The sequence below is a fragment of the Malaclemys terrapin genome, chromosome 1, assembly GCF_027887155.1.
Source record: "Malaclemys terrapin pileata isolate rMalTer1 chromosome 1, rMalTer1.hap1, whole genome shotgun sequence".
In the NCBI taxonomy this organism is placed as follows: Eukaryota; Metazoa; Chordata; order Testudines; family Emydidae; genus Malaclemys; species Malaclemys terrapin.
In genome coordinates, this window is record NC_071505.1 from 160576839 (window position 1) to 160598518 (window position 21680).

Sequence of the window (21680 nt, forward strand, 5' to 3'; positions counted from 1 at the left end):
TTTAGCTAACAGTCTATTTCCTCAATATAATATATGCATACAAATCTAAAAAACTGACCAGCAACTGAGCTGGTAATAGAATTTTTACCTTCTAAAGCACCCATTATCAAAGTCTGGAAAATGCATCAAAACTGGAATAGATTGACTTGTAGGTGTATCTATAATTAAAGTTGCCCAATACTTTCTATTATAGTATATATGAAGCACAAACAAAATATGGAGTAATTTTTTTTTATTCCCCTTCCCATCATGGAGGCCAACGATATCTATAAACTGGCCAATAGCCAAAAGATACACCAAGTCATAATAAATATACAATTGATAAGCAAGTTAAAATAGCCACTATTCAGCTAGAGTTTACAAATGTGTCTAATATGTAAAAGTTTGTGCTCAGACTCTATAGTTGCACAGATTTAAAAAGATGGACCCACAATACAATTGAAAAAAATTAAGGCATCTGCACTTATGGCAAGACCTTAAAGTCTGGTCAGTGCAAAATAAATAGTAAAATAATGGCAGTAATAATACAATTGTGGTACACATTACATCATTCAAAATGCTGCTATAATGTTTTTTCGAAAATGCACACAGCCATTCTTGAAATTTGAGGTTGTAGACATGTTATTCATGTCACATCCAATTTTAGTAAATTACAAGGAAAATAATGTTCCCATGACCCCGAAAAAAGCACACGTCTTCTGCGTAAAAAATATAAAATTTTCTTCACATGAAAATGGCAAAAGTAGTTATACTGTAAGCTTAAAACAGTATAAAATCCTTTATACAATGCACAATTGACAATGCTGAAAAAGCTAGTGTGTGCCAGGTAAAATGACAAATTAATTGCAGACCTCTAAGAATCAGAAGAAAGTGCTGTAAAATTTAAGAGTAATGTACTGATGGAGTTTAACAGATATTTGAAGATGCATAAAGAGATGTAAAGTATTCCATAAATCTACCTTTTCTAATTGGCACTACTTTCTGGAAATTTGACAAGTATGCATTTTTTTTTCAAATTCATATCCTTTCACAAATATGTGGAGGCATTTCTAATATTAGTTCAATTTTAATACTTAATGTAATTTCAACTAATGCAATGTCAAATACAGTTCTCGCTGTAAAATAGGTCTCTTGCAACAAGTATTACCTTTTAATCCACATTATCGACCCCATTTTATTTCTAAATTTGTACCTTAGACATTTGGAATCAATATTGCATTAATATTTCTATATGTGACATCTGTATAATTCCATACGCCTTATTTTGAGTCTACTTACAGAAGTATGGAACTTAACCCTTCCATAATGAAAGGCTCAGTATATCCCACTGGCAGTAACAGGATGGATAGCAAGAAAAGAAGACTTTCTCCTTTTTATTCCAGTGTCAAGGGATTGTTAGTCACATTAACAAGACCAAGGCTTTATCCTGCTCCCACTGCAGTGACTGGGAATTTGGCCATTAAACCTCAACTATAACAGCAGCAGGCCTACCTTCTGTAATATGGCTCAGATTTTTCAAGCCAAAGTGTTTTTTAAAAACAAGCAATCTAGTTTTTCTTCAATTAACAATGTTTTACGCTTGTGTCAATTTTAGATGGGCTATGACATTTGAGCAAGAGGGTGTGTAATCTTTAGATTTACAAAAACGTACAAGGTATCACAAAACCAGACTTTATAACTACAGAGCCCTATAAACTGAGGTTCACAGTTTCTGCATTTAGTTTACCACCACTTAAACTGTGAATCATTGCTATCATATGAGAATGTTTGCTCAGCTCTTCTTGCTGCAGTTTTACTATGGCTTCCTTTTCTTCCAAACGTCCTTCCAGTTGGGACTTCTGAACTTCTAGGGAAGATGCCTGCAACACGAACAAAACCAGTTCAATAGCCTCTTCCACAACAGAAATCACAGAACACTTTCACTTAACGTGCAACAGACTCAAGTAACTGATGTAATACATTTAAGCAACATATTTCATAGCAAAGGCAGTTTCAAAACAAAGGGATTTGTTTTGGATGTGTCTTCCCCCCACATCCATCCATCCACACACACAAATTTTGTTCAGCACTACGGCTGTTATGCTTCAGAAATGGTTTGGGTATTAGCTATTTTAAAAAAAAAAATTATTTGTTCTCCTGTCATCTTCCTAATGGCTAGGACATTGAGTTAAACCCTAAACAAAAGTCTGTGGTTGAATAAAAACTAGCTTTTTTCCGCTTACAGAGGCAAATGTGTGTAAGAACAAGGGCACTATCAGTTTTGTAGCAGACACTAGGGTCTCTGGATAATTAGCCTGCATTTCCAGGGAATGAACTACTACTGTTGGTAAAAAGCACCTGCTGTAATTTGCATCTTCAAAATGCTGTACAAATATCAATACCCACCCCTGAAAGGTAAGTATTAGCCCCGTTTCAAAAAATTTAAAGACCAAGTTGTCTCTTGCAAGAGCCTCTCTTTCTCCACAGCAAGACCCTTGTTGTGCTCAGTGCAAGGACAGATCCTTAACTAACTCCAAAGTAGAGATGTCTGTCTTCTAGACTAACCAACAGAGCCCGTCAGTGATTGCAGAACATACACCACTCTCCCACAACCTGGTATAGCATGTGCATTCTTCAACGTATTAGGTAGTTCCAGGAGACGTGGCTCCCAGAAGCACTTCTCCTATAACTCTTACTGGACAGGGTGGATCTATACCAACTCAAAAAGAAGCTCATTGCGTTAACAGCACAGATAACCCAAATCATACCTCTCTGGTTTAAATCTCAGAAGTCCCTCTCTCAATTAACTATATAAGAAATTGGAGCAGCCTTAACTTTAGCTATTTCTACCATTTTCATACAATTTTTCATTTCTAGCAATTTTTTAACTCTGGGTTTTATAGTTTTCAGTAAGCTGCCAATAAAAAAAAATCTTACCTTAATGCTCAATTCTTTTCTTGCCTGTTCCGTTTTACTTAATTCCTTTCTGAGAATGTCAATAGTTTCTTCCATATCTGTTTTTTCTTTCTGTCGGGCTTTCAGTTTTTCTTCCAGAATCTTTATTTTTTGTTGTAAGCCTTTTGAAAGATTTTTAGAGTCAGTTCGCAAGTTTTAATTTGTCCGATTGCTAGTAAAACTCCCAGTATGTTTAAGTTTTACACACACCAGGGCCTCTAATATAAATGAATTATCCAGTACTGCCATCTACTGCAAAATTTTAGTAGGTATTTACAGACATTTCATATTCACTGAAGACTTTGAAAATTATGATCTAATCTATCTAATTTATAGCTTAGCAGAAAGCTTTCTAGTGAACTTGTTCTAAAAAGAAAGTTTTCAAGGAAGCAGTTATGGTTTTTGACAGCATGCAAAATGCAATGGTTTAAGTGTAGGTTTGGCAGACTTTTAAATGTCCTTGAACTTTCCCCTTAAAGTTTCTGTCCGTAAAACAATTTCTCATTTTTTAGTTTACAGATATTTAAGTCTATGTTTTCAATAAGAGTTACAGGCTTTTCAGGAGCAGAAGGCAGCCAGAGAAGTGATTTTGAGCCTTATAATCTATTTAACAAAAATGTAGCTGCCCACAGAACTAAGAAGTTCACCAAAAAATAATCCAGCAATGAGTCTATTTAAATCCAGTTAATTCTATTCAGTACGGATAGCACAAGATTTACAAAACCAGACAGTGACTTACTTGATATTTTACTATCTCTATCCTGCAGCTGTTTCAGTAATTCTTTTCTATGATCTTCTGTTTCCATCAATTGTGCAACAGTTCTGAAATTGCAGGAAAAGCCCGATTACCAGTTATTTCAAAAATAACAGACAGATGCAAGATTCATGTCTCCATTTCTTTGCAGCAGCAAGCTAGAATAACTTGTGCAGCATTGCTTTGCATGGTCAGGAAAGTTTTTTTTTAAGCTAGGCAGGCTAAAGTGCACCTTTAATTCCATGCTGTACAAATATATTCTTTTGATTCCTTATTTGAAAGAATACGGATTCAAGTTTCATTTCCTTCCCTCTGTCAAACACACAGTAGAAACTCTATATCCTAAGAAACCTCATTCGTTCCTAGAGCTTGAATCCTGAAGAATCAGTCCCCTCAACTACAAGCAGTAAAGCATTCTTGATATTACCAAGGAAATGAACCCAACCATCCTACTAAGACTCTAAAAACCAATTTATCTAGTGTTTTAGATTTACTAAAAGGTGTCTTCTGCAACTACGGTGCAAAGTTTCCAGTACAATTTTGTTCATCTAGTAGGACCACATATACTAAGACCAATGGTTCTCAACCAGGAGTATGTGTACCCATGGGGGTATGCAGAGGTCTTCCGGTGGTACATTATTAACTCATTTAGATATTTGCCTAGTTTTACAACAGGCTACATAAAAAGCATTAGCAAAGTCAGTACAAACTAAAATTTCACACAGACAAAATGAGAAAGTAAGCCATTTTTCAGTAACAGCATGCCATGACACTTTTGTATTTTTATGTCTGATTTCGAAAGCAAGAAGTTTTTAAGTGAGGTGAAACTTGGGGTATGCAAGATAAATCAGACTCCTGAAAGGGGCACAGTAGTCTGGAAAGGTTGAGAACCACTGTACTAGACAATCTTTTTTGCTGGTAGCATATCTACACTTTAAGGTATTAATTGCTTAAGTTACAAATTTTAAATTGTGGGAATTTAAGTTTAGTTCTACTCTACCACTGTGACCACTAACTTATGCAAATGCACGAATGTGTATCACTTTGTCCTCCCTCTAGTTTGTCTGTTATTCACCTGTTGCCTATTGTCTAAATCCTAACTGGAAATTTGCAGGGTGGGGGAGAGGGGGTGAAGGGAAGTGGACTGTTATTTATTTCACAGTACCTATTACAACAGGGTCCCTAGGCACTACTACAATAGATAATCTGAAAACGGCCATGTGAAACGCAGAACAGCTTCCTGGTGTATCGAGTAATATCTGATTGCTAATAGACATTTTTACATCTATTAATGCTGAAGACACAAACTATAAGAATGTAAATGGCATTCCATTCTGCCTCATGAATCAGACTAGTTAACTGAATTCTGATTACAGAATTTTTACTACTGGCAATACAAGAGCCAGGAATAATGCAGCTTGACCTTCAGGGCTGGCAGCTAGAAAAATCAAATAAATTCACTTTATAAGTAAAATGAATGATCTGGCCTTACTCTGTCATTTTGCAGAAGAGTACCATCCTTTAAAATATCAGTTAGAAACAAGAAAAAAAATTTTGGGGGGGTTATTTACAACCAGGAAGCCTCTTCCCTCAGCTGCTGCAGTAAAAGATAAGTTTGCCCAGCCCCCTGCTCTTGTCAGACCATCAATTTGCAACAAACTGTAGTTTCTATCCTCAAAAACCTGGGACAGGTGGTACTCTGATGGATTAGGAAAAATGAAAGAAAAACAAAATTCAGAATTCTTGCTCATTTGGTATAGGACTATGGGAGTATACCTGTGCTTGTGAAGTGAAGAAAGAAGTTAAATTAGTAATGTTTGAAAATGTTTCAAGCCCTGTATTACAGGAGGAGAATGAAGTGCAGCAAAAGTGAATTATATATTGAATTACAGTAGTGATTATAGGTTGACCCACTGCAATGAAGGGCAGCCATCTACCACCATTACTTCAAGTTGTACAGAAGACCCCTGCTATAAAGGAAAGTGATGAACAAGTTAAACTCTCTCTTCTACAATTGTAGAGCGTCTAAGAGTCATTTTCTTTGTCAAGTTCTTTATTGCCTTGAGTACTACCAGCTATCAAAGTACTAATAAAAACTGTGAAATTTAGCCATAGACTAATCAAACTCCTATTGGACTCTAATAGAAAGTTGCCTGCCTCATCAAAGACTGAAATTTGGCCCACAGTAGTTAAATGATAGTGAATTTCAATGATCTCTGGCACTGATTTAAGATGCCCTCTAATGAGAGGGCATTACTTAATTAGCAAAACTTTTGACCCCGTCTGCTGACAAAAGCAATATTCTGCATGAGAAGAGAGAATCCTTGTACATTAGAAGGGAATCTTGAAACCTATTAAGTTCCATAAAATACACTAAGTAGTCTCAGGTATTATACATTACCTCAAGTTCTCCTGCCTGTTTGTGTGTAAGACCAGAAATAAAACCAGAAGAAATGATTACGCAGAGGAAATAGGTGAGTAACTACACAAAGCAAAATGGAGAAGTCTTCCTCGCACATACATCTCAGGTGATACTTGAAACCATAGATAATTAAACAATTAATATTGATGTGACTTGATGATGGTTTCCCTTTAATTTGCTTTTAAAAAAAAATGAACTAAACTTACTTGTCATTCTGTTGCTTGAGCGATTCATTCAGCTTTTTCATGGCCTCAGTTTGTTTATTTAGTGAATTACATGTAATCTGCAGATCTTTATATTGTCTTTCAGTGGTTTCATGCCTAAAAGTTAGTTAATGGGTTATGGTTAAGAAGAGTAAGTACTTCTTAAAAGCTTTACTGTGTCAGGAAAGAAGAAATACTTTTGACATCCAATGAGCTATTTTTCCACTCCACTTCCAAGCAAAAATGGTTACCCCCACTTTTGGAAAAAAACCAACAAAACACTTATTAAAAAACCGGCAGGGGATAAAATATAAAAAAAACTAACAGCAACTTTCATCTTAACCTCAATCCTCATTGGAACCCTTACACATTATCATTGATTGTTTATTAAGATTAAGAATTGGATTGAGATTACACATTTCTTTCAGACAAAGTTCACCACAACCAGGTGGTTCACATAAATGTAGCAAGTTATACATAATCAGACCAGTAACTGGAAGTAGCATGTCTGACAGAGGCCAGACCAATGCTTCAGAGAAAGTACAAGAATTCCCATAATGGACAATTATGGGATTATCTGCACATAGGAGATGTTCCTTCTTAAGGAGTATCTGGTAGAAGTTAGTCTCTGCCTAAAACACAAAGGTTTTTATTTCTTTGAAATTTTTTGATCTGGTCTAATCTAACTCTGAATGGTCTCATCCAAACAAGTGCAATACTTTTTTGAATCCCATCAACCTCTTAGCCTAATTTTTTTTTTTGTATTATTAGCTTTAAAGTTGTTGTCTTTATTTCACTAAGTGTCTGTCCCCTTATTCTTGTATTATGAGGACAGGCAAATAGGAGCACTCTAATTGCCCTCTCAGCCATTAATTTTGTACACCTATCATGTCCACTCAACAAACTAGTTCCATTCTTTCTTTACATAGAAATCTTCATTACTCAAATCATCCTCATCCATTCCTTAACTTAATAGCTTTGGAATCTGCACCTTCATCCATCAATTTCTATTTTCTGTTCAAATTACAAACTTTTTCAAACAAGATTAATTTGATCCAAGAACAAATAAAATTCAAGTACATTAGCAGTGACCCTCTTAAAACCTATAAACAGAGTTTTAATACACTGTCCTGCAATATGATTAGCCTAGAAAAAGATAGTGCTTTGAACACCTCAAAGCCCTCCTTCTGCTTCAGCTAGATTGGGCACTTACTGGATTCAGACAGAGCTCTACCCTGCATTCCTTGGCTGAAAGGACTAATCAGGTCAAAGTAGGTCCTTTAAGAAGGGCCTGTGAAAACCTATTTTCTCTTTTGATCGGTTATCTATCTGAAAATTTTCTGTTTTAGGTCAGTACACGAGTAGTAAAGATAGATTTTAAGTTCTTACTTCTGCAGAAGATCCACGGAAGATCTTTTCAGTATCTCATATTCTTCAGCCACTGTTTGTAACTTCCGATTGTGTTGAAAGAGCTGCTCTATGTCATTCTGCGCCCGTTCAGATTCTACCTGCTGAGCTTTCAGCAACACATCAAGTTCTTCATTTTTTCGCTCTGCATCCTTCAACATTGCCGCAAGCGTCCTTGCCTTTGAGCAAAAAGCAAATACAAAGACTCCTTTACATGCTTGATCTAGGATATGTTGCTTAACTCACTCAAAACAATGGGGAATTTCACATGGAATTAGAATGTACACTACTGCTAAATTATCCACAAAACCTCTATGATCAAATGCTCCATGGTCAGTGCACTATATTTAAAATTAGATAGCAAGTTTTAAGCACGTTTAAAGTTTTGGCAAATGATGACTGAATCAGTTATTTTACACTCTGAGATACAGTAGTAATTTGTGACCTTAAAAGTAAAACAAAAAATAGTTTAGATACTTTTTTAAAGAGTATCTGAAGTGATTACACTGGTGGCTTACGCTTCATTTGAAAGCATAACTCTATCCAAAAAAAGAGTACAGACTGGCTGTTAGCTTGCACATAAACAGGAATAGGTTCTAGGGCTGTCTGCAAACCCCTAACATTTTAGTACTGTACTTAGAAGTACAGTTTCTCTAAAATAATGTTCTAGAACAAGCAGTAAATTTAGTACAGTAAATCTTATTGTATAGATGGGGAGATTATTGAGGCTGTTCTGAAAGATCAGCCATTAATGGGGCATTAACACTACCTATCCACAAAAGGTCTTATACATAACTCAGCTAAACAGTGGAGGAAGGGAAGGCTTCAAAAATCACATAAGGTCATACCTAAAGGGCATAAATGTCAAATATGGAAGCTCAAAGAGCTTATAGATATAAGAGGATGAAACTAAAAGAATATTTACAGTAAGTATAAAAAATTTTAGCAGTGACACTAGATTAGAATATTTTCCACAAACAAGTGGTAATCTTAATCTTTGTATTTAGTTTTTAAAAGAAACTGAAGTTCTAGCTTAAGACACATGTAGAGAACCATTCTGTACTGGGGCCTCCATGACAGAACACTGGGTTTGGACTAGATGACCATATAAGTATCTTCCATCTCTACCTTCCAGTGTGTGGTTGTTCATACTCACCTCAGATTCAGCTTGGACTCTCTGACAACGGTACTGGGCAATTAGCCTATCAGCCTGAGCAAGCGCTAATGCCTTTGCCTCCAATAGATCTTGTAACCTGGTTTCTTTGGACTAAAGATTAAGAAAGATTAGTAGCACTATTTCATTAATTTTATCTTTCATAGTAAGTACACATACTCAACAGTGACGTAAATACACATGTTCATATGTACTCACGGCTAATGCCGCTAGTTTCTGCTCATAGACATCCATTATGTCAGACATCCTCACATCAGTGATTGGTTCCTTCATCTGTGGGAGAAGTTATAGTAGTAGAATTCAACAGCCTGAAGATAAATTGTCTAATTTGTAGTTTCTGGATGAACAGTCATTCGTCTTATAGATCTCGATGAGAGAATAGTAATTAAATGAGCCCACAGGCTGGCAGCTGCTCGGCCTTCAAACATTAAAAGCCTTGCTGCATCAACTTGGGTATACCTCAGTCCTGTTCAGTTTAATGTAAGAAAGTATTGGAATTACTGAATAAAATTTACCCAATAAAGGGACGATCATAACATCCGCTATCATGATCATAAATTAGTGTTACTCCAAAAATGAGGGAAAACTCGTTATATAGGCTGCTACAATAAGCCTATTGGTTCGGTTGGGTGTGGGAAGCTTAAGTGTTCCTCCTGACAAATGGTATTTCAGTTCTGCAGGACTAGTGGCAGGGCATTATGGCCAAAAAGTCTAATCTCAGAATTCATTGACCTCGACAGAGACAGGTCAGAATATTTTGATGAAAACAATATAGAGAAAGTTTTTGTGAAAGGTCTCCTCCATCTTTCATTAAGATCCTTTAGCATACTAAAGAGTTTACTGACCTTTATGGCACAATATAGGGCTTATATGTTTATTCAAATGAATATTTGTGTAAACATTTACATTTTTCTATAGTCAGTTGAGTAGTAATTGAGGAGAGGGTCTTCCAGGGGTGTGGTCTGGGGATTGATAAAGCTTTCCATTAAGGTAGTGCTTGGGGAGGTGCCAGTGCCAGTTTTGGGGAGACTGTTCACTGTATGCGGATAGATGCTGCTGCGCAAGTGAGCCCAGCTGTTTGTGCTTTTCAGTATAGAAGATAAATATCATCCAATAGTAGTTTACTAACATCTTGTTTTCAAAACAGCACCAGCTCCTACACAGGGGCAAATTAGTTCAAAATGCCCTAATGCAGAAGGAGATCAGACATCTATTCTTTCCCCCATTTGTATGTTTTTCAGCTCTCTCTCTATCCTCTTGGACCCTACTGTTGTTGCTACAAAGTTGAAGGATCACGTGGAGTAAGTACTTTCATTTAGAATTTTATTTAAATGTACAAACATGTCAAAGTCAATGACAAAACATTCATTGGAATATTCTGTTTTCTGCACATCTTGTATTTAATTTATTTAGCTTCTTCATGTGAAGAACTTAAACTACATTATAAAAAGATGGCATCTTCTATAGGAGTCCACTTTTCTTCTGTAGCTTGTGTTAAACATTTAAGGCTGAAGTGTTTGATGTTCACGGAACAAATTATCAAATTTTAAAAAGTCATTCCCTCCTCGAAGGAGCAACTCTTCTGATCACAAGAGTTAAGTGCATCACTAGGTATATGCCAATAAGCTTTCTTTCTGTCAGAAGTTCAGCTTATGGTCTGGGTTGCAGGAGCTGTTCCTGTATTTGGAGTCCCTTTGTGTTGGAGAAACCACAGTTAACTTAATGCAACAAATTCTGTATTTGGTGCCTAGACACTGTGGTGATATGCTTTAGAATTCAAATTAAAGGAATGTTAATGTAATAAAGCTATTTGCTCAACTTACAATGCATGCTATATCAGAGGGAAGCAAGATTTCCACTGTTGTAAAACGACTTCCCTACCTCACAGGGATGCTGTGAGGATAAATATCAAGATCAGGAGGTGCTCAAATACTACTGTGTTTGGGGGACATATACAAGCATCTAAAAGATGGGTGATTATCCCTGACCCTATATGCCAGAATGTCATCTGCCCTCCAGGGAGTGTCCTTCTGTAAAAAAAACTTCTCCCTTTGTGCATCATTGCAACAGCTTAGATCTTCTGGGCAGGGCCGGCTCCAGGGTTTTTGCCGCCCCAAGTGGCGGGGAAAAAAAAAAATAGCCGCAATCGCGATTGGCGGCAGCTCCACCGCGCCGCTTTCTTCTTCGGCGGCAGCTCCTTTTCTCCGTCCCCGAACAGCCCGACATGCCGCCCCTTCCCCTTGGCCGCCCCAAGCACCTGCTTGCTGGGCTGGTGCCTGGAGCCGGCCCTGCTTCTGGGACACATCTGCTAAGTCCCCATATCTGAAAGCTAGGTAAACATAAGCAATACACTCTCAGGGTAAAGATTCTGGACTATGAAAGTCTGGAAGACCAGACTGTTGACTTTTCTGGACACAACTGGGATCCTCTTTATTTGGGCTTCTGCCTGAGAATGTAAGAGCATACATATTGAGTTCAGGTGAGGTGTCCGAGTTAACATTTGTAGCCTAAAAGTTTCAGGTGCTACACCTCTTCTGTAAACACTAAGAATGTCAGTAGTTATCCTACCAGAAATATGAAAAATACTATTAACCTCCAGTCCAGATTGAAGTTTCTGTATTAGCTCTTGAATGTTCGAAGTTGTTGCATCATCATTTGAAGGGTACGAAGTAGAGCACTTCATGGACATAACACTAGTAATGGATGACTGCATATGGATTTTTTTTGGTGCATGCTCTCTCTCTTGTTGTCTATAAGCATTATTTGCTGCAATGCTTTCACCAAGCCTATATAACAAGACAAAAGAAGCAAGCAATAAAACCTGGCAAGAATGTTAATGTGAGGGTAGGAGACAATGATTTTTTGTAAAGAGGAGTCTACAACAATTACACACTACACTTTGAAAACATATCAACCCTACTTGCACTATCATACTGTATTAGGTACTTCAGTTAGATATGAGTATGAAATATTTTGAGATCTAAAAAGGAGAAATGCTAAAGAAAAAAAAAACAGAGGTTGATTGTTCACTGATAGCAACTTCTCTCTACAATCACTATGTGAATTTTAAGGTTCTATAACTCTTTATCTACTATATCTAGAAACAAGTGCCGTATCCTATTGGAAAGGATATTTCCAGCTCCTCTCAAATGGCACATCTGTTTCTAGCTATGATAGTTTGAGTTACTGGACTTTAAACCTGTCCGAGAACTGTGAATGTGGCCCAGCATGCATGACAGACCAGCATTGGGGGTGATGAGAAGAAAGATTCAACTACGAGAACAGAAAAAATGTTTTGAAGAAGGTAACAATTACTCAAACATTTGGAACATTAGTAGTCCTAATTAAAAAGATTCAAACACAGACTTTAAACAAGTCACTCAGACTAAAGTAATGAAAGTGAAAGACATCATATTATTACCCCCTTACCACACATAAGAAACTCACACTATGGCAGGGAAATCTGGTAATGGTGCTGCCTCAAACAGTATTCTAAGTCCAGCCTGTACTTGTTCTCTGTGGTCTGATGTTAAAGCAAAAGCCAAAGGTGTAATCAAACGTTGATCCTGAGAAGAAATCACTTATGTCAATTTATAATCAACTAAAGAATCCAGACATTGCAATAGACCGAAGCCAATGTGAATAGATATATATTTTTAAATTTCAGTTACCCTTGTGTTAAAAAAACAATAATAATAATTAAAAAAAAGTATCTATACACACATACTTGCAATTTTCTGAAAACCCATTTAGTTAACCAGAGCAATGAACTTTTACAAATCTGCAAAACTTGCTTTCAGGATTCTGTACATTATCTGCACAGAATTATGTAATACGGGGGTCGGCAATCTACGGCACGCAAGCTGATTTTGAATGGCACGCTGCTGCCTGCCGGGGTCCCGCTCAGCCCACTGCCGAACCCCGGCAGCGGGCGGAGCTGGACCCCGGCAAGCAGCAGCGTGCCATTAAAAATCCTGCCCGACTCAGCCTGCTCTTCTACGCCGGGGGAAGGGGGCAGAAGCAAGCTTGGTCCTGCTGGCTGCTGCTATAGGGCAGGCTCCGCCAGCAGCCAACCTTCCCCCTCCCCCGCCTCTTCCCCCAGCATGCTGCGTCGAGCCCCATCTCCTCTCCCTCCCTGCCACCGATGGCCCTTGCGAGGGAGGGAAGAAGAGCAGCCCCAGCGCCCTCGCTGCTCAGACCGGTAAGGAGGCGGAGAAGAGGCAGGGGGAAGGGGGGTAGGAGCGGGGCGTATCCCTCCAGCCCCCTGCCGTGAGCCGCTCAGGGGGCAGGGAGCACCCTCCTGATCCCAGCCCACCCACCCCAGCCCTCTGCCCTGACCCCTGCACCCCAGCCACCTGCATGCCCCCCCCCAACCCCATCCGATTCCTGCACCCCCTCACACGCCCCCAGCCCTCTGCCCTGACCCCTGCATCCCCCCCATGACCCCATCCCTGACTCCTGCACCCTCCACATACCCAGCCCCCCCACACCCCATGCCCTGACTCCTGTACCCCCTCAGCCCTCTGCCCTGACCACTGCACCCCCCTTGCACCCCAGATCCTTGCATCCCCCCCACGACCCCATCCCTGACTCCTGCATCCTCCACACATACCCAGCCCCCCCAAACCCCCTGCCCTGACTCCTGCACTCCCCACCCTGAGCACCAGGTTGGCAGCAGGCTGAGCGGGGCCGGCAGCTGGGACCCCAGCTGGCAAGGGACTGGCAGCCAGAACCCCAGACCGGCAGCGGGCTGAGCGGGGCCGGCAGCCGGGACCCGGCTGGCAGGAGCCAGTGGACAGAACCCCAGACCGGCAGCAGGCTGAGCGGGGCTGGGGACCGGGACCCCCGACTGGCCCCGCTCAGCCCACCGCCAGTCGGGGGTCCCGGTCCCCAGCCCCGCTCAGCCCGCTGCCAACCTGGGGTTCTGGCTGTCGGACCCTGGCCTGCCGGGGTTCCGGCCGCAAGCCCCGCACAGCCCACTGCTGGCCTAGGTGAACGGAACCCCAGGCTGGCAGTGGGCTGAGCAGGCCGGTGGCTTAAGATCAGCATTTTAATTTAATTTTAAATGGAACTTCTTAAACATTTTGAAAACCTTGTTTACTTTACATACAACAGTAGTTTAGTTATATTATATATAGACTTATAGAGAGAGACCTTCTAAAAAACGTTAAAATGTATTACCGGCACGCAAAACCTTAAATTAAAGTGAATAAATGAAGACTCTAGCACACCACTTCTGAAAGGTTGCCGACCCCTTATGTAATACAAGCATTCAGTTCAGATGATGTGTAATGATAGAGGTATTATGGCCTCTGAGCACAAAGTCATCTGCTGTGTCCAAATACTAGTATTCCTCCCATCTGGCGTGGATAGCAGAAGAAAGACTAATGCCCCAAACCTGCAATCCATTAAGCACGTGCTTCACTTTGAACATGAGGACTCATGAGCTTAAAGGGTTTACAAGATCATGCTAGACGCATGCCTAGAATAGCTTAAGTCATCCACCGTCCTGAAAGCTACACAAATCTTGTTTTAGAGGGTCACCCCAATGAGAACTAGAAGGAAGTTGAGTGTCCTTGCATTTGAGAAAAAGGGTGCAAATATAGGCATTATGATGGTTTTTGCACTGTGAACACCTGTCCACAAGAAAGCATACTGAATACAATTCATCGGACTGGTCAGTAATGACTTGTATAGTTCCATACGGACAAAACAGCTAAATTGGATTCAGACAAAAGGTGAAAAGTTTCATTTCCTAGTAACCAATCCTCCGAGCCAGCTACTTGATATAGGAACCAAAATAATTTTCTGAGTATAGGACATTTTAAATTTCAACCTTAACACTATTACTGTATCAGAGGGGTAGCCATGTTAGTCTGGATCTGTAAAAAGCAACAGAGTCCTGTGGCACCTTTAAGACTAACAGATGTATTGGAGCATAAGCTTCCGTGGATGAATACCCACTTTGTCAGATGCATGATGAAGTGGGTATTCACCCACGAAAGCTTATGCTCCAATACATCTGTTAGTCTTAAAGGTGCCACAGGACTCTCTGTTGCTTTTTACTATTACTGTAGTTGATCATAAACATTATATTTAAATATATCTTAACATACATCACTGGAATAAAAAGCTCGAAACTTTAAAAACTAAATACTTTAAACATACATAAAAAAAACTTTTGGACTGAACAACAAACATGAGGAATCTCAGCTCCCTGAGCAGGTTCTTCAATGTGTTATGGACACTTAAGATTTATGCTGAAACACATTCAGAATCAAATCAAGGGTGATATAATACATTCACCTTCTTAATGATTCTTTGTAAATCATTTAAAGCCTACCTGAAGAATTTTGTAGAAACTGACTTCCATACTAGGCACCAACTGTTTAAGTCTGCTCATAAGATCAAGTGTTTTCAAAATGACATCAGCAGCAAGTTTGCTTTAAACAAAATAAAATTGGAATGAAAAGTGAAAGTTTTAAATATATATTGAGAGTAAGTTTACACTTAGAAAAATTATGTGCTTTCTTTTTAGAAAAAAGGTTGACTTGAATTTAATGATACAATAGCAAACATGGAAATTGAATTCCTCTACCAATTCATAGAACAGAAACAACAGATGGTAGCAATGCAGGCTTCCCCTACTCTACCATGCAATGTGCACCTACTATCTCTAGCAGAAAGTTCAGTCACCACACTGTGGTCTCTCTGCTGTGATCAATAAGGAAGCCAATAGCAACAACGGAGGATTTTACATGAAACATTTGTAAAACTTGAAGCGGACATAAGAAATTCATTTCACATAAGCCAATTAATAGAGGACAAATGATAACTCCTAGTCACCAATCATATGGGATAGATTAAAATTGGTGACACTGAGGCAAAACGTACGATGATCCCATTCTCATGCCCCAACCCATTTGGTCCCTCTGAAATCATGTATTTTCAATGTTTCTACCGAAACAATTTCAAATAAATTTCTGAAGTTCAGTTGTTTAAACCCAAGATGTAAAAGAATGGATGGCTTGAACATTAAATTCACCTAGGATATAAACTGATAACTAAGGTTGGACTAGTACATATTAGATTTGCTTTTCCATCTAACCAGAATTCCAATTTATCCTGAAAGAACTACAAAAGGTCTAACAATTTAAGGAAGACAATACTCAATGAACAGCTAAAGCTACCATTCTGCTCTCTCAATGCTGCTCTCTATTGCCAAGAAAATTAGCCTTAACAGAAGCACAGGTTTTTTTGGTACTTTATAACCCTCATTTTCAAAGTAAATTAGGTATTAGATTAATTTGATTTTAGCACACTCACCACAGTTCAGAGTCCACTACCTTTGTCCCAAAGCCAACATCAATTCCACTGCAGGTAAATTGGTGTTCTATTAGAGATGTGCATCTGCTTGCAGTCAGTGCCTTAGAGGCATGCATTTTCATTGTGTCATCTCCACAAAGAGGTAAATTCAGTTAAGGATGCAGACTAATTTATTCTTGTATGCATTATAATATACTAAAAGCTTTTTGAATTAGATTAAAAAAATCAAATGTTTGAGACACTTGACAAGTTAACACCACTTCTCAATTACAATGAAGCTCCTTAAAGATACAAGGGAGTGAGCTTTTGTTTTTCTCTCTCCAAACAAAACACATTTTTTCTGGCACTTAAGAAACCTAAACTTGTACCACATTAAGCTGTGAATCTCTAGCAGAGCAAAGTTTGGATGGGAATGGGAGATTCTTGGATGGGAATCTCCTAAGAACACCAAGATGCAACAGGAAATAACTGAAAAGAAGGCACCCTGCACTTTAGAGCTCATTCAAAAGAATACCCCTCCCCGCATCACAGGACATGGATCACTAATGTTGTAGAAGTAATCTTTCCAAATTTACAAAAGAGGACCTACAAATAAATGCATGAATTGAAAGCTTTATGGTACTCCTCTCATAGTAACTGACCATTCCACATTGTTATGAATTTATCAACACTGATGTGAAATAGCATAATAATAGCCCCTGGCCCCCCCCCCCTTTTTTTTAAATAGATGGGACACTGACAGGGAGAAAGTGACTTGCTCAAGGTCACATGAAGTCTGTGGGCAATCTGGGTTCTGTTTCTGCCAAACAGCAGTCCAGGTTCTTAGCCTCAAAACAATCCTTTTTCTTTTGCAATCATCTAAAATCCATGGATTCTTTGCAAAAGCAACCTAGCAAGTATGTGCTACTTAAGTTTCCCCTGCAGTTTCAACTAGAAAAGGTTATTTCCTGTCATAATTGTGGGTAGTGGTACCATGTGCTGTTAAACAGCTGCCTGCCGCATTTCACCCTAAAGGCACCTGTACTGAATGTTAAATAAGGTCATCTCTGTATATACTGGTTACAATAACTAGTAAAGTACTTTTCATCCTGAAGGATTTCAAGCTGCAAGGGAAAAGGAAAATTTAATTTTGAAGTTTTCTTTAAGGCATATTAATTTCAGGTCATCTTAATATGTTTAAAAAAAGTAAACTTTTTTTTTAAAAAGGTGATTTTACAAGTATCTATAAAAATAGCAACTGAGAAGATCTTATAACAACAGAACTCATGTTACACAGCCAACAGGAATAACTTGCATAAGGATATTTAGCATGACGTCAATGACTTTGACCATTCTCTCACATTTCTTCTTCGCTAATAGCTCATCCAGATTCTGTTCTGGCAACTGAAGGTGATCAAGGAGGACAGGCAGTAAAAGATCCACAAAGCGTTCAGCTGAATTGCTGTTGCCGGTATCAATAACATCCTGCAGAGATTTAAACCACCAATCAAGGATGTGCAACCTACTCCTAATTTCCTCACCTTGGTCCCAGTGACATTCATGCATCCCAGCCTAAGGGCCTCTCCAGCCCTACTCCCAACTGATCATGCTGTTTTTAGATTTACTTTTCAAACTATTGACCGGCATCATCAGATTTGAGGAAAGACTTGTTAACTGCACACAATCAGCAGAGACCACCACACTTCTGCAAGTCCTTCAAAATAGCTACAATTGTTCATTATTTCTTGAAGAAATTTTAGAACCAAATGCAAGACTTTATGCATTTGGGTAACAGTTTTAATGTATATCAGATATAAGATCTAGACTGACAGTGCCCTCTTAAGGGGAAAACCAGGTTACAAAATGTGGAAGTCTAGAATGAAACATTACAGCAATTACACCTAGGGTTTATCTTCACGCTTTGCTTTCCAAATAAAAATATGTATGTGATACACAATTTATGATTTGTAAAATACAGGTGCGTGTTTCTGAATTGGATAACATATTAATTCAGATACAAGGTGACCACTAAAATCAGTCTTGGTACCTCAAATATCTCCTTGAACAATTCTAAAGCTAGAACACAACAGTTTTCAGATCCTTCCAATGGTTGGTTTAACCAGTGCACTAAAACAATAGATGGCTCTGAAGGTTTAGAACGGGCTGTGAATCTGGTACTTCCAGAGACTGGCACACCAGATGGCTCCAGTATTGTCTGACGCACAACATGGCGCAGTTCAGTCACTGAACAAAAAGCAAGTAGTAATTCCAAGACCTGTACAAATCAGAAGTAGAAGAGGAGTTAAATATTTAACAGTCATGCAAATAAAGCAAATACAGTGTTTATTAGAACTGTGCACAGTGACACCTACTGCCAAGGATATCTCAGCACTTCCATGAGGGTGGATTGATTTAAATCACTGATTTTAATTATGATTTAATTCAGCAAACAGGAAATCTTGGTTTATGTCACTGATTAGGAAAATAGCTAAAGTACAAATGCAAAACAAGATTATAAACTAAAGTTGATTTTCATTGGCATTTAACCATGAAAACATTTATTTGCAACTAAATATAGCCTTTACACTAAATTTGATATTTTTTGCTACTAAGAGGATACACTATACACATTTGAGCAATTACATACCTTAAATTAAGAATCTGAACATATGTTAATGTTAGAAAATGGTGAATAATGCATTTCTTATTTACTAAATTAACTTCAATTTGTGACTTGTGTCAAGCTGCACTTGAATAGAAATTTAAATTGAATTATTTAAACTAATAATTTTTTTAAACTACCTTAAAGTGCTGGATACATAAGAAAAAATTATCAAAACATGTTTTGCATTTAAAACAGATGTATTAAATATAAGTATTAGCTGTAGTAAAATTAATTAAACTGATTTTTCCTGGTCACAATGTCGTTCAAGATTATAGAACTAGCAGACCTCATCCTCTCAGGCAGATTTATATTCATAGATTGGAAGAGAAAACAAGCTTTTTCAGATCCCAGTCTGTTTCTCAATTTTGAATGAGCTACTCACTCAATTGAACTAGCTAAATAAAATGAAATGAAGAAAATACTCTCTCACACCAGCATAAGTGGCCACCGCTGTCAAAGCTGGTTTAGGATGTCAAGCTAATTCTAGTTCCAAGTACTTAGCCAACGAAATCCACTAGTACAGTAGTTTGTCTCTCTAAAATTTTGGCAGCAAACACGTACTGCTTGAGTATTATTTATTTAAAGTCATTTAAATTAATAGATTAGCCAGTTTAGGTTTTACAATAAGTTGTAAAATTCAAATTTTAAATAAAATTAAATTTAAAAAAAATTAAAATAAAAAAACAATTTAAATCAATATCCACCCTGGTTTCCATTACAAAAGATCACTTAGTTGCTTGCAGCTTTCTCAGAACGTTATTCTATTAAAGAAATTAGGTATACTTGCTCTCTTTTAAGGGCAATTATTTTTCTATGAAGTTAGCAGGTTCAAATTCCCTAAGATGTAGATATCCATTTAAATGGTCAGATGGAAACCCAACTACTTTGACCAAGCTATCAGGCGTATTTAAAAGAAAACAACAACAACAACAAAAAAACACATTGCCCATGCACACTGGATGTTAAACAATAATACTATTGCCCAGCAATCTATTGGCAGTGCACATGTATATATACTAGGATATTAATGGATGAAAATGTACACATTCACAAAAGAAGAGATTTTAAATAATAAACCTCTAGGAACCTTCACATATCAAGCATTTATCTTTTTTGTTCACTAGTAGACTCAATGTCCAACACATTAAAATGATTTCGCATTTATCGTCTGCCATGTTGTAAAATTCATTTTAGGAAGGTTTACAAAAACCTTTAAAAATAGCTACGTTTACATTATATACAAGGTACAACTGCAAATAATATTTAACCTGTAACATTTCCAGGTTGCAGTATGACTATTAATCTTCAAAACAAGAGGAATTATTTCATTTTATGAATGGTGAAATTGACGCAGAGATTAATTGCCTTATCCCAGAATGTACTGAACATCTTCAACTCCCACTGGCTTTAATAGGACTTAGGTTTCAAGAGCTACTGAACACCTGTGAGAGAGATTTGCTTAAGGCCACAAAGTAACTAGAGACAGTATTAGAAGTTATGAGCTCCTAATTTGGGCCAAATTCTTGGTAAATTAGATTGCATAGTTTCTCTCACTATAAAATACCTTTGATGATGAATCAGGATCCCTTCCATGAAGAAGGCCTAATACTTGATTGAGGCATGAGGTGAAGTGTTCATATCTAGATTATAAATGAGAAATAAACTAAGCTCTTACTTCATTGAAGTAGTTACTCGATTAAACATTTATGAACAGCAGTGGATTAAAATGCCCTCTCCCAGCTCCATTCCTAGAATGGTTATGAAAAACCAATAGGAAGCATCCTCAACCTTGTAACTGCTATATTTTAAAAGACTAAGCTATACTTTAAAAATCACTTTCTCCTGAAGCTTGTTTTTGTATTTTATGTTGCTATCTAAAGAATTTTTTTTTTATTAGGAACTCAGCATATTAAGTTTCTTTCATCATTATTTGAAGATGAGTCTAAATCTGCAACTGGCTAATTTTACAAAGTGAAGTCATACCTAGTAAGATAGTCTGCAATTTTGGGGTTCTTCAGCAGATCCATGAGTAGATCAACAGAATATTTTCTTGTCAGTGTGCCATCGCCATTTACAAGAATGTTGAATATTAACTGAAATGTCTGATGAATGTTTCGGGCATGGAAGAGCTAATAAAAGGAAATGAGAGCTATTTATGCTACACCACCAATAAATCATCTCCCACTAGTCAAAACAAACTACAGTCAGAAAACCGACCCAGTCATTATGGTTATTTAATACTCTTACTCAAAGTTTAGAAATTTCAATGAGATTTTCATAACAAGACTCCAAAATATTTACTTACCTTTTCTCCAACTTCTTCATTTAAAGTAAGGCTTGATAATATTGAAAGTGCAAACACAACCATAGTTAAACTACTATGGGCCAAGAAACTGATCAAGGTACGATAGAAACCCTTCACATCATTCTATAGCAAAAAGGAGAAACTCGTTAGCATTTGACAGTTTTAATGAGAACATAATTGATAGAACTGTCTGAAATAATGATTTATAAATAAGGATTCAACCTAGCCTAAAAACTATTCTAAGGTGATACCCAGAAAGAGGGCAGTGAATTACATGGGAAATATACAAAATGTGATTACGACATAAGGCACATACTGGTATGAAAAGTATCCTCTAGAACAGAGATTTTAAGTCAAACTTGAATGGTAAAGAAAAAGGAGAGGGAGGATTTTCACTCTCATTTTGCAAGATGAATGGAATGGAATGCTATTTCATGAACACAAGTCTTTGTAGCTAAAAGTTAGCTATCGCAAACGGACACCTGATTCCTGTCTAATTCAGCTATATTTT

At 37.9% G+C, this 21680-nt stretch overlaps 1 protein-coding gene across 3 annotated transcripts in view; it reads right to left on the bottom strand.

Annotated features, from left to right (window-relative positions):
• Positions 1 to 217: 217 nt before the first annotated feature.
• Positions 218 to 21680, bottom strand: part of CIP2A (cellular inhibitor of PP2A) — a 32870-nt gene continuing 11407 nt past the window's right edge. For all 3 annotated transcript variants that reach the window (XM_054045538.1, XM_054045555.1, XM_054045546.1), the window contains 16 exons: positions 21170 to 21292; positions 20848 to 20993; positions 20429 to 20504; positions 18247 to 18474; positions 17525 to 17684; positions 16221 to 16362; positions 15238 to 15337; positions 12342 to 12460; positions 11488 to 11680; positions 9093 to 9167; positions 8877 to 8987; positions 7703 to 7899; positions 6317 to 6430; positions 3674 to 3756; positions 2917 to 3056; positions 218 to 1859 (listed from right to left, as the gene is read on the bottom strand). In XM_054045538.1, coding sequence (XP_053901513.1) covers positions 1689 to 1859; positions 2917 to 3056; positions 3674 to 3756; positions 6317 to 6430; positions 7703 to 7899; positions 8877 to 8987; positions 9093 to 9167; positions 11488 to 11680; positions 12342 to 12460; positions 15238 to 15337; positions 16221 to 16362; positions 17525 to 17684; positions 18247 to 18474; positions 20429 to 20504; positions 20848 to 20993; positions 21170 to 21292 — 2178 coding nt within the window. In that variant the 3' untranslated portion in view covers positions 218 to 1688. The remainder of the gene's footprint in view (positions 1860 to 2916; positions 3057 to 3673; positions 3757 to 6316; positions 6431 to 7702; positions 7900 to 8876; positions 8988 to 9092; positions 9168 to 11487; positions 11681 to 12341; positions 12461 to 15237; positions 15338 to 16220; positions 16363 to 17524; positions 17685 to 18246; positions 18475 to 20428; positions 20505 to 20847; positions 20994 to 21169; positions 21293 to 21680) is intronic.